Source organism: Neovison vison, chromosome 12 (genome assembly GCF_020171115.1).
Source record: "Neovison vison isolate M4711 chromosome 12, ASM_NN_V1, whole genome shotgun sequence".
NCBI classification, from domain to species: domain Eukaryota; kingdom Metazoa; phylum Chordata; class Mammalia; order Carnivora; family Mustelidae; genus Neogale; species Neogale vison.
The window spans coordinates 6,729,011-6,741,988 of NC_058102.1; the positions used below are offsets into that span (position 1 = coordinate 6,729,011).

At 53.3% G+C, this 12,978-nt stretch overlaps 2 protein-coding genes across 2 annotated transcripts in view; one reads left to right on the plus strand and one right to left on the minus strand.

Moving 5' to 3' along the window:
* PHETA2 (PH domain containing endocytic trafficking adaptor 2) overlaps positions 1-12,978 on the minus strand; it is a 45,623-nt gene that overhangs the window by 6,484 nt on the left and 26,161 nt on the right. The window lies entirely within an intron of this gene.
* On the plus strand, positions 441-8,327 carry NAGA (alpha-N-acetylgalactosaminidase). The gene is made up of 10 exons (XM_044229246.1): positions 441-512; positions 939-1,030; positions 1,860-1,995; positions 2,418-2,589; positions 3,061-3,238; positions 3,580-3,674; positions 4,334-4,495; positions 5,762-5,959; positions 7,041-7,184; positions 7,670-8,327. Exons 2-10 carry the CDS (start codon positions 1,015-1,017, stop codon positions 7,802-7,804), a joined length of 1,236 nt encoding a protein of 411 aa, XP_044085181.1. The 5' UTR covers positions 441-512; positions 939-1,014; the 3' UTR covers positions 7,805-8,327.

Below are 12,978 nucleotides of genomic sequence, written 5' to 3' on the forward strand. Positions count from 1 at the left end.
TTGCTTTCCCCCACCCATCATGCTCGAAATGCCTTTTCATCTTCGACTACGGTTTTTGAGTGGCTTACTTTGGGTCGTGCTTCATGGCATCTCCTCATTTCCTTTTAATAACGCAGATATTCACGCCATACTATTTATTCAACGTGTACACTGTGCGGGGCACTATGCTTGCCTTCAGGAACCCCCCAGAGGTGAAACGACTACCCTCTCCGGGAGCCGTGGTAGCCAGGTCAGCCAGTCCTTAAACTCGCTAGGCGGGCGGGCGTGCGCGCGGGCTGGGCTCAGAACCCGAGCTCGAGGGGGGCGGGGCTTGGGGAGGCTCGGGGGAGGGCTTATTGGGCTCACAGCGGGCGGGACGCGACGTTGCTAGGGGGATTCTGATAGGTTCCGCCGGGGAAGGCGTGCCGCCGCCGGGCTCCGCCCCCTCTGGAACGCAGCAGGCAAATCGGGTTACAGCAGCAGTCGGCTGCCCCAGAGGCAGCAGCGGGTGGCGTTCGGGGGGCGTCCGCGGGGTGAGTTCCGTGAGCGGGGCACTCTTGGGGAGGGTCCCCGCTCTGGGGCTGCTGGCCTGCGGTCCTTGGGGGCGGGGGGACAACCCAGACCCGCTGGGAGTCCGAAGCCTGGTCCCAGCCCGACGCCTCGGTTCTTCCCGGGCGTCCCAGAGGGGATCGCTGTCTTTTTGCGGCCCCGGCCCGGCGGAGGGCCGCCCGTGGGCGCTCGGGGTTCCCAGCACTACAGAGAGGGTGGGGTCTATCGTCTAAGACGCCTTGGCTAGTATTTCTGAGGCATCCCCAACCTCGGGGAAGTGATGGCGGGGGGCCGGAGGTGGTGGGCAATGAGGGCGACTTCGGGACGGAGTGGGGGATCCAGTCCCAAGGCTAAGGGCGGCAGAGCTAGCGAGGCAGTAGTGACCCCAGTGCTTTTCTAACGTTTCTTAGCTTCCGAAGTCCAACATATAAAGCTGGTAAAAGCAGAGCACATCTGGTCAGGTTCCGAGACGCTGAGTCCAGAGCAATGTTGCTGAAGACAGGTACCTAGCTCGTGGGGATGGTTTGGGGGAGGGTAGGTGACCCGTTGGGGGTAGGGGCTACCTGGAGGAAGTTCCAGCCCTCTGGTTTCAGGGCCTCCTTCCCTGATGTGGGTATGTGGGGAGACATGTTCCTCTTGTTCTTGGAACTGGACCAGAAAGGAGATGCTCCCCACCTAGGAATCAGTTACCCTCCAAAGAAGCCTCTTCCTTTCCGGTCCTCTCTCCCTCAAAGTGCAGAAGTCCTATTTTATGTGTTATCAGCATGGCAGAGAACAGCCCTGTAAAGTCAGTTACAGTAACTTCATCTTACAGATAAGGAAACAGGCCCTAGGGGGCAAGGGTTCACCCGGGTGAGCTGGCTAGTGCAGGTCCAACCTGGCTGACCCCTTAAGCCCTTATGAGGCCTCTTGAGCGGCGGGTTCTGTGGTGGAGAGGCAAGACCTATGGATGGGGGTCAGGAGACCTGGAGTCTGACTACAGGGTTCTGTCAAGTTCTGTGTAAATGGGGGGAGATGGTCAGGGTATAGAAAGGATACCACCTCAGATGTGAGTTTTTACGAATTCCAGCAACAACAGCTGTGGCAACAGCAAGTGGGACTCAGGCCCCGAACACACCGCCCTGTCCCAGGCGCCGTGAGCCCCCTCACTGTGACCGCTGCAGCCAGCAGCTGCAGGAAGAGCTAGTTCTACCTTATTGATTCCCCTAAGGAGAAGGCCAGCGGCCTCTGCAGAGCTGAACAGCGAGGCCGGACAGGGTATGAATGGAGTGGCGTGAGGCCTGGGGCAACTATGGGAGCCGCTGACAGTCGTCTTTCTGACCCCCCTGCAGTGCTCTTGCTGGCCCTGGTGGCCCATGTGCTGGTGCTAGAGAATGGGCTCCTGCGGAAGCCGCCCATGGGCTGGCTGGCCTGGGAACGCTTTCGCTGCAACACCAACTGCGACGAGGACCCGAAGAACTGCATCAGGTGAGGAAGGGCCACCACCGCACCAGCCTCGCCCAAGACCCAGCAGAGTGGGGGGGCAGAGAGGGGAGGGTCGGCTAGAAAGGAGGGCAGGGCCAGAGAGCCCCATCCCAGAGAGAATGCAGCCAGAGGGGACTTCTGGGACATCTGACAGCCTGTGCCCTGCTTGGGGCCCATGTAGGGACTGTCAGCCCTGATGGGTCAGGGACATCGTGGTGGACCCAGCCCCTGAGGTCCCTGAAAGGAGATAATTGTGAAAGCTGGCTCAGTCGCGCAAGCCTTGGGGCCAGGCCACTCCTTTCGTTCCCCCCGATTACGGTTCTCACAGCCTGGGTTCACACTCAGATGATCTGGGAAGTCTGAAAAGCTCTGAAGAAGGGGGCGGGGGGGTGACCGAGCTGCCCCCCTACCCTGCCTCTCACCAGTGAGCGGCTCTTCATGGAGATGGCCGACCACCTGGCACAGGATGGATGGCGGGACCTAGGCTACGTATACCTCAACATCGACGACTGCTGGATTGGTGGGCGTGACGCTAAAGGCAACCTGGTGCCCGACCCCAAGCGCTTCCCCAACGGCATTGCCTTCCTGGCGGACTATGTGAGCCCCCCCCCGCCCTGCCCTAGAGCTGGGGTCCAGACCGCACGCGGCCCCACCGCCACCACTTCACTCAGGGTTCAGTTCTGCAGCCCCTGCTTGAAAAATCTCAGTCTGGTGGGGGAGGCAGATAAATGAACAGCTCGCTTGGGCCCACTGCGGTGGGAAAGGCGTCTTATCCAGCCTGGGATTTCAGAAAGATTCCCCGGAGGAGGCGGTTCCTGAGCTGATACAAGTGAAGTGGCATTGGGGGCAGAGCAGCGGCAGAAGCCAGGCCTAGAAGCCAGAACCTGCCCATGGGGAGGCGTGTGTTGGAGGGAGGAGAAGGACTGTGGTTGGCAGGGGCCAGGCCAGCACACGGAGACCCTTTCCTTTGGGCAGGGGGAGCCATTGATAGTTTTATAATGAGGCCTGGTCAGATGTGCCTGTGAGGTGGCTCCCCGCCTGAGCCCGCGGTGTCCTCAACCCTCACAGGCTCACTCCCTGGGCCTGAAGCTGGGCATCTACGAGGACATGGGCAACTTCACCTGTATGGGCTACCCAGGCACCACACTAGACAAGGTGGTTCAGGACGCTCAAACCTTTGCCGCGTGGAAGGTGGACATGCTGAAGTTGGATGGCTGCTTTTCGACCCCCAAGGAAAGGGCCCAGGGTGGGTCCTAGAGCTGGCGGGGGCGGGGGGGGAGGTGGTGGCTGGGCAGGGGGCTGGGGGGGGCGGCCATGGAAAGCTCCCAGGTGCCCACCTGGCTTGTCCCGTGGCCCCTAGGGGGTAGCATTTCCCAATTCCCTGTGCCCAGAGGCTGGGGGGTATTCCTACCTCCCAGGCTTCCTACATGGCTTGGCAGCATGCCCCACCAAGGAAGTCAGACTCAAAAGAGGAAGTGCCTCTCTTTTGAGTCTGTTTCCTCACATTTGGTGGGAGGTTTGGGCTGAGGCCTCAGATTTTCTCCTGAGCCTCCTCAGTCCTAAAGTGTGGGGGTTGGGCTTCCCCAGGGTACCCCAAGATGGCAGCTGCCCTGAATGCCACAGGCCGCCCCATTGCCTTCTCCTGCAGTTGGCCAGCCTACGAAGGGGGCCTTCCCCCAAAGGTAAGCCTTTCTGTGCACCTGCCTGGCAGTGCGCCCCACACTCAAGCCTCCTCGCCCCTGTGCAGTCAGGGCTGCGCACAGCTGCCCATGTGCTGATTTGTGGGTCTAGGAGAGGATTGTAAGTGCCCCAAGGGGGGCCTCAGCCAGCCCTGGGTCTAGAGAAGAGGAGACACTTGTGAGGTGGACTGAAGGGATGGGCGTCCAAGGCATAGGAACCGCACGTCATGGGCAGACACACGTCACCCAGCATGTGGGCAGAATCCTGGCGGTACTGAGTGGCCCAGGAGGTCCAGAAGGCTGGTGAGGCCAGGCAGGTGTAGCTGAACCTCCCCAGGGGCCCTTCAGCACCTAGGACCCTGGAAAGGGCGGGATCCGACCGGCTTACCGGAGGGAGAGCGCCGGCAGGTGGCGGGACTCACTGAGAGAATATAGGGGTGAGGGGGCTGTGGGCACACCAGCCTGGGCACCTCCCTGGGCTTGGCCCAGATGGCATGTGAGAGCAGGGGAGGCCTTCCTCATCTGGCTCAGGACCTGTTCTCTGTCCCCATCCCCATCCCCCACCCTCCACGTCTCCTGCTGAGGCTCCTCATCCCCTGTGCCAGCCTCCAGGCAGCACGGCCTGCCTCTGGTGCCGGACTCCGCTTTCCCCCAACATCCAGGTGAACTACACTCTGCTGGCAGAAATCTGCAACCTCTGGCGCAACTATGACGACATCCAGGACTCCTGGAGTAGCGTGCTCTCCATCCTGGACTGGTTCGTGGACAACCAGGACATCCTGCAGCCGGTGGCAGGCCCTGGGCACTGGAACGACCCAGACATGGTACCGGCATGGAGGGGGCGTGGTCACGACAGACCCTCTCCCCACTGCCCTGTGCTGTCTTCCTAGATGCTCACCGCCAGGTTCTAGATCAGTGTCTCTAAAACATGTCCTTGAACCAGCTGCGGTGGACTCAGATGGGAGCTTGTCTTCCTCTCTTCCCAGGGCCCCACCCCCACCTCTTGGATCAGAATGTTCGAAGAGGGCCTCGCAATGCCCATTGTTAACCATCTTCTCAGGCAGTTCTGATGTTTCTTGAAACCTGAGAACCCGGTCTGTAGTGCCGCTTGTGGGACTGTATTCTGCTGGGGGGTGAGGGTCACGAAGAGTCCACGCGCTCTGGCCACTCCCTCCCTAGACTGCCCTGCCCTGTGCCCTGGTACAGCCCGCAGAGCCTCGACAGGCAGAGGTGGCCCCTCGTGCCTACCTCAGAGCCCCATGACCGAAATTGTCTTGCAATTTATCTTACTTTATAGCTGTCCCTTCATTTAGCCAACAAGCATTTACTCCCAGTGATGATTATAATAATTACATTATTGTATATACTATTATTACGGAGGCCAGATAGACGCCTGGAGAAACAGATTGGCCTGCTTTGGAGTTCTGGTTCCCGCTCTGCCACTCAGCCTTGGGAAAGTGACTTAATTTTTCCTGTGCTTCAGTTTTGTCAGTTGGAAAATGAGAAGAGTAGCTACCTCATATAGGGCTGTTCCGAGTATTGAAACGAATGGTTCTTTAAAAAGCTCAGCACAGTTTGGCGCACACCCCGTGGTGGTTCAGTTGGTATCACTAAGTACCCAAGCACGTTGCTTGCGTTAGCCATTACTGTTTGTGTCCAGTCTGTGGACTGGTTGCCCTGGGGTCAGGAAGGCCCCCTTGGTCCTGTCGCCTGTGGCTAGGGCAGGTGGATGGCTGGGAAAGGGAGCAGGGATTCTGTCCAGGTCTGGTTACCTACGGCTGCCACTCCGACTGTATTTCTTGACTTTGGTGTTCGTGTCTAAGCACATTCGGCCACGGGATCCCACTGGATCATCTGAATAACCTGTGGTGTGGCCAGGACATACGCTCACCCTGTATTCTTGGTGAAATAAAAAGTTGAGGCTCACAGGGAGAGTGCTCGGCTCACCCCAAGGCCACGCGGCTGAGAAGTGGTGTTCACAGGCTGTCCTCCCCATCTCCTCTTGCCTTGGCTATGCGTTTAGGGTTGGGTCTTGTGCCCACTTCCCTGGAGAGGACAGAGCTGACCGCTCCTCTCTTCTCTGACCCCAGCTGCTCATAGGGAACTTTGGCCTCAGCTTTGAGCAAGCCCGGGCCCAGATGGCACTATGGACGGTGCTGGCAGCGCCCCTCTTCATGTCCACGGACCTGCGTACCATCTCAGCCCAGAACATGGACATTCTGCAGAATCCACTCATGATCAAAATCAACCAGGATCCCTTGGGCATCCAAGGACGCAGGATTCGCAAGGTACTGGGGTGTGGGGGGAGGGAAGGGGAGGCCAAGGGACTGGGCTCCCCTGAGAACAAGGCTGCAAGCCGGAGATCACAGAGGGCTAGGCCTCTGAAATCTGCTCAGCCCTCCTTCCTGGTTGCATTCAGTCAAGGATTCTACCAGGAGCTGCTCCAGCTGTCCGCCCCTTCCCCCCCGGTGCCCCTTTGCCTGAGTGAGAGCAAAGCCAGAGCTCATGGGATCTGGGGAAGGGACACATCACCCCGCAAGTGCATACAGGACAATGGGGTCCCTCGACTTGGCAGTATAAGACTTCTGCACACGTCGGTGATGCCTGGCAGAGAACTAGGGCTTCCCTCCAGAGCTTAGGAATTGTTTGAGCCAAGGAATGAACCACTACTAGTACGAAACTAGCACTGGCTGTTCACCGAGAACCTGCTGTGCACTGGGCGTTCTGGTACCTTTTCTCAGAAGGTGAATACTCCTCCCCATCTTACAAATGAGGAAACTGAGACTTGAGGAGTCTGAGTAACACAAGGCCACAGAATTGGTAGGTGGTACAGTAGGACTTAACTCCCAACAGTCGAGCCTCAAAGCCTGTGCTGTTTGCACAGATCTTCCCCCTCTCTAGTTAAAAGAAATCCATACAACTTCTAGAAGTAACGTACGGAGTCGATGATGCCCCAAGGAGGTAACTTAATTCCTACTGGAGGGGCTTATGGTGGAACCTGGCCCAGGGACCTTCTGGAAGATGGGGCTTCACCCTTCTGGCTACTCAGGCCAGAGTTCATCGTCCTTCCTGGACAGTGGCCTCCAGTCCAGTGCCAGCAGCTGCCCATATCTATCCCACCCCTGACCCTGCCTCTCCGAGACAGGACCTCATACAGCATTTGTCTCTGTGTTCTAGCATGGGGCCTGGCACACAGTTGAGTCAGGCAAGAGTAAGTTGGGGTGCTAGAGGGCCCGGGTATCCCCCCAAACTTCTTCATGATATGCAAGTGTGGGCTAGGGAGACCCAGAGCTCAAAGGAAGGCTGGGGAGGGGGTTTCAGGGCCTGCCTGAGCAGGGAGGCCAGCTGGAAGCCACCTTGTGTGCCTAGGAGAAATCCCGCATTGAAGTGTTCATGCGGCCCCTGGCCAACGCGGCCAGCGCCTTAGTCTTCTTCAGCCGCCGGACAGATCTGCCGTATCACTACCACTCCTCCCTCGCCAGGCTCAACTTCAACAGCTCCCACACGTATGAGGTGAGTACCCTGCTACCCGCGGGGCTGCAGATTTCCCTGGGAGGGCATGGCTGGGGTGCTGCTGCCTCGTACAGGGCCTCCCCTAGGCCTTGGAGCCTGGGGCCTCTGGCAGGAGCCTGCGGGGCAGCTGCAGGTGTGCAGGGCTGTGGCCGTACCCTTCTCCGCGCTGGTGTTTTCAGGCTCTGCAAACAGAGCTTCTCTGTATAATTAAGGCCTGTGCCCTGAAGCTGCACACGTCCTCTTATTGGTCTGTCCTTGCCAGCACGTTCCTCCGATTATCCGTGGGCTGGGGCTTTCGCCGCTGCCTGTGTTTGGGCAACTGCTGACTTTGCCAATGGAGAAGTGATGGGAGGTGCCGTGCTCCCCTTTCTCTGGGGCACCCCGGAAGCCTGCCACAGGCCGAAGTCCAGGCTTTCCTGCCCTCGGAGGGGGGCTCTGTGCAGCTGTTCTTCTAGTGGTTTTGCTGATGTCTCCTCCCCCTGCAGGCCCAGAACGTCTACACGGGTGATGTCATCAGTGGCCTCCACTCTAAAACCAACTTCACAGTGATCATCAACCCCTCAGGGGTGGTGATGTGGTACCTGTATCCCGTCAGGAAGCTGGGGACGCCCCAGCACTGAGGAGCTGAGACATGGCACAGGCTGTGGCGGCGCCGCTGAGCCCAGACTATGGAGCCTCCACATGCCGAGGCCGGCAGGCGGGGTTCTCGGACACCCAGGCGCGCTCGGGGACTTGGCCCCGTCAGACCCAAAGTGCAATCTCAGGGCCAGGTTCCATGCCCTGCCCAAGTGTGAACCTTCTTGGAAACTTGTCTTGGGGCGATTTCCCATGGCCTTCCTGGCTTCCATCTTGCCTGCGCGGCCCCACAGATGTTACTGAGCAACTCAGCCAGCCTCCTGAGCCCCCACAAGCAGGGGGACTGATAACCCTCTGACCTTTTTGTTCACTCTGAAATCAGGAAGTTTTTTGGAAATTTGTAAATTTGGAATTTTTCTTATGATTAGGAGTGGAGATCTGACCTCTTGTCAGGAACTGCCATGAATCGTGTGACTGGTTTTCCCGCATGGATAAGGCCTTACAGGCTAATACCACCAAGGTAGCCTTAGTTCCGTCAGGTTACCAATAAAGCTGTTCTTTAACTGAGTAGTTGCAGTATGGACCTGGGGCCACGGGCACCTTCAGTGAGGGACTCTGGGAGGGGCAGTACGCAGGCTGCTGGTTTCAGATCTCACCCCACATGGAAGGTGTGTGGCACCTTCTGGCTCCTCATTTTCCAAAGTGACTTGCAGACTGTACTTCCTAGACCTGCCAGACTTGCCTCTCCCCGGGGAGCCACCCTGCTCTGCCCAACAGAGCAGGAAGGACTGTGAAGCAGAGCAGCAGCGTGCCCAGGCCCTTTGTCTTGTGCACCCCTCCCCCACCCATTCAGACTCACTCCTCAGCCCTCCTGCTAATAGAAGACCCTGATCTGCTAAGGATTTTGCATTGTCTCCAGCCCCCGCCTGCTCATGTCCCCCTTCCTGCAGGGCTTCGTTCAGTGGCACTCTGGAGCAGGCTGCCCATGAGGGGGTCAGCCAGCCTTCTCGCACAGGGCCACGACAGCTGGTCCTCTGCCCGGCAGTGCCCCAGCCCTCCCTCGGTTTCTCTTTTCCTAACCTGGCTTCCGAGGAGGTTCAGATCCCACCGCTGTGTCCAAAGACAAGTCGAGGGGCTCTTTGTGTCTTAGAGTATACTTCCTGCTCCTCCTCCTCCTCAAGAAAGTCGAAGAATGGCAGGTTCTTGACTGCCTCCCTTTGGTTCCTATTTCCCAAACCCTATTCATTTAGCCAAGGCCACAAGGCACCTGTGGTCCCTGATGGCTCTTGTCCCCATCTGGAAAGCCGGCAGCAGAGCAGGCTAGGTAGGCTTTCCCTGGGCTCTGAAGCTGGGAGCGCCCCGTGCCTCAGGCCTTGCACTCTTTTGTCCTGTGGGAACTCTTCTGGTAGATCTCCCATGCTCCCTCCCTCAGGGTTTGAGTTCCTTTATAGGAATATGGTATAAAGAACTGCATGTTTTACTGTGTCATTTAGATCACTGGGGCTTCACTGATTGAGTCTGGGGTCATCAGAGAGAGCTCCCTTTTCCCAGCTGATGTCTTAAGGCGGTGGGTCACTCAGAGTGTCAGAGGCCTACCTCCTCCCTTGGAGGCCTGTCACCCCACAGAGCTCCAGCTTTGGATCCTGATTATAGCCCGAGTCAAGTCTAGAGGGAATGGCCTCAGGTGGGGTGCATTCTTCGGCCAGTCCTAGGAAAGAAGTCTTTCCTACTGCCCTGGGGGAAAGGTGGGGGAAATAGCAGGGGATGGTGGTTGAGACCACAGACTTGGGAGCCAGGGTTAGGGAGCAGCCCAGACTTGACCAGTCAGTTCATTTGCCCTCCAGACTGAGACGCGGTTACATGTCTTCACTTGTGGTATAACTTGTCCTTTTATCCTGGGGGTACCAGATCGATGCTCTCTCTTTAGCCTTCATGCTCTCGATATCACCCCTGCCCATCTTCCAGGGGTGGTTTTACTCCCTTCTACCCAAGGCCAATTAGGAGCTCAATTATTTTTTCCCAGTTCAAGGCATCCTTGTTTGGACCCAACGGTACACCTCATCTTTTAAGAAAGATTATAAAAATTTTCAAACACAAAACTAAATTGGTGGACTCTGTGTACCCATTACCCAGTTCGAGCAACCATCAACATGTGCTAAGATTTCATAGCTGTCTTCCCACATGTACTTTTTGTGAGCTGGAGTATTTGAAAGTAAATCAAAGAAAACTGTAAATGCCACTATGTAGCTCTAGCAGGTCTTTAAAAACATATGTGACCTTAATATAATTTTCCTGGCCAACAAAATAAAGTTTTTAATAATCTCATAACCATTCTGTGTTCAGTTTTTGCCAACTGTCTCAAAAATCTCTCTCTTTAGTTTGTTTGAATCAAAATGCGAGCAAGGAGTCAACAAAAGTGGCCAGTAATAACCACCAAATGTTTGTTCCCTCTGTAAAAGCAATGATAAACTTGCCACATATCAGAATCAACTTGCACAGAACTCTGGAAGTGAATCAAAAGCCTGCAACAACCCAGAGTGCCCGCAGTTTAGACAGAGTAGAACATTGCTACGAACAGCAAGCTTGGTAATGCTTTAGATTACTCTATTTTAAATCTGTTCACAGAGCTAAAAGAAACCATGGATAAAGAGTTAAAGAAAAATAAGAATGATGTCTCACTATATAGATAATTGGTAAAGAGACTGAAATTACAGAAAGGAACCAAATACAAATTGAAAAGTACAATAACAGATAAAAAAAATTTAACTTGAGGGGCGCCTGGGTGGCTCAGTGGCTTAAGCCGCTGCCTTCGGCTCAGGTCATGATCTCGGGGTCCTGGGATCGAGTCCCGCATCGGGCTCTCTGCTCGGCAGGGAGCCTGCTTCCTCCTCCTTCTCTCTCTACCTGCCTCTCTGCCTACTTGTAATCTCTCTCTGTCAAATAAATAAATAAAATCTTTAAAAAAAAAAAAATTAACTTGACATGCCCAGGCAGAAGAAATCGGCAAGCTCAAAGTTAGGTCCATTGAAATTAACCTGTCTACGGAATAGCAGAATGAAGAAAAATGAACAGAGACTCAGAGACCTACAGGACACTTGCAGCACAAGGACATACGCAGAAGAGAGAAAAAGGGAAGAAAGAATATTTGAAAAAAATCATAGCTACAGGTTTCCCCTATTTGATGACAAAAATTAAGCTACACATCCAAGAAATTCATGAGCTCCAAGTAGGATAAACTCAAAGGGATTCAGTCCTCGACAGAACCCAATCAAACTCTCAAAAGACAAATGGAGAATTTTGAAAGCAGCAAGACAGAAGCCTATCAGTACAGACTAGGGAAGATACTTGAGATGAATGAAAATGAACATACAATGTACCCCAAACACAAAAACATAACATACCAAAACTTACGGAGTAAAACTAGGGATCAGAGGGAAATCTGTAGGTATAATTTACTTCTATGAAAAAAGACAACACATACAATGGGAGAAAATACTTGCAGTTTACATGTCATATAAGGGACTTCTGTCAAAATACATAGAGAACTTTAACAACTCAACAATCAAAAACCCAATTTAAAAATGGGTACAGGATCTGAATAGACATTTTTCCAAGAAAGATAAGCAAATGGCCAGAGCTCCACATCACTCATCATTAGGGAAATGCAAATAAAAACCAGAAGATACCACTTCACACCTAAAAGGATAGCTAGAATAAAAAAGTCAAATTGTTGATAAAGACATGGGGAAATTAGAACCCCCATATGCTACTGGTAGAAATGTAAAACTGATACAGCTCTTGGGGAAAAGGATCTAGCAATTTCTCAAATGATTAAATATAGGGTTATTATATGACCTAGAAATTCCACATCTAAGTATCCAAAAGAAATGAAAACATATGTCCACATGAAACCCTGCACACAGATGTTTATAGCAGCATCATTCATAGCAGCTAATAGGTGGAAACCACCCAAATGTCCACCAGCTCCTGAGTGCATAAATAAAATATGGTTAACCATACAATGTAATATTAGCCACAGAATGGAGTCAAGTACTGACACGAGCCACGACACAGATGAACCTTGAAAACTGTACGCTAAGGGAAAGAAGCTGGTCACAAAAGACCACATAGTATATGATTCCATTCCTTTTAAAGTCCAGGATTGGGTAATGTGCAGAAACAGAGAGTAGATTAGTGGTTGCTTAGGGCCAGGTGGGGAGGATGGTAGGATAAGGGATAACAACTAAAGGGTACAAGGCTTCTTTCTGGGGTGATGAAAAAGTTCTTGACTACAGGAATGGTTGCACGTATCTGTTGAATATACTACAACCCATTGAATTGCACACATTAAATGAACGAACTGTGGTTATGTGATTTATATCCCAGTAAAGCCATTAAAAAAAAACTCACACCAGGGCGCCTGGCTGGCTCAGTTGATAAAGTGTGCGACTCTTGATCTCGGGGTTGTAAGTTTGAGCCCCATGTTGGCTGGAGAGATTATTTTAAAATAAAAATTTTAAAACAACAAAAACAACAAAATTCACACCCATACCCACAGCAGTATTAAGCACAATAGTCAGGACATGTAACCCAAAAGTCCACTGATGGATGAAAGGACAAAGGAATAAAATATACACACACATATTATTCAGCCTTAAAAAAGAAGGACATTCTGTCTACAACACGCTACAACATGGATGGACCTTGAGGATATACTGAGTGAAATAAGTGTGCCACAAAAAGACAGATACTGTGTGATTCCCCTATGTGAGGTATTTAAAGTAGTCAACCTTGTAGAAACAAAGTAGAATGGTAGTTTCCAGGGGTTTGGAAGAGGAGGGAATGGGGTGTTGTTCAATGGGTGTGGCGTTTCAGTTTCGCATGAAAAAGTTCCTAGAGATCCACGGCACAACGATGTGAGTACAGTTAACACTACTGAAATAGACACTTAAAAATGGTTAAGATAGGATTTATATTATGTTTTTTTGCCATATTTTTTAAAAAAGAGATATATCCCTGAGACTCAGTCAGAAGATGCCCAGCATTTAGGTGTTGGAGGCTGTGGAGAGGCCCAGATCAGTAGGGTCCAATATGGGTAAAAGTAGCACACGGGCTTGTGAAGAACATTCTCGGTCTGGATCGCAAACAGGACAGCAGCATTCCCCAGGAATGCAACAACACACACACACACACACACACACACACACACACACAAAAG

Excerpts from the sequence above, each read along its gene's own strand:
- NAGA (XM_044229246.1), top strand. Across the intron at positions 2,590-3,060 it reads TTGCCTTCCTGGCGGACTAT|GCTCACTCCCTGGGCCTGAA; the intron begins GTGAGCCCCCCC and ends CAACCCTCACAG. Across the intron at positions 4,496-5,761 it reads ACTGGAACGACCCAGACATG|CTGCTCATAGGGAACTTTGG; the intron begins GTACCGGCATGG and ends CTCTGACCCCAG.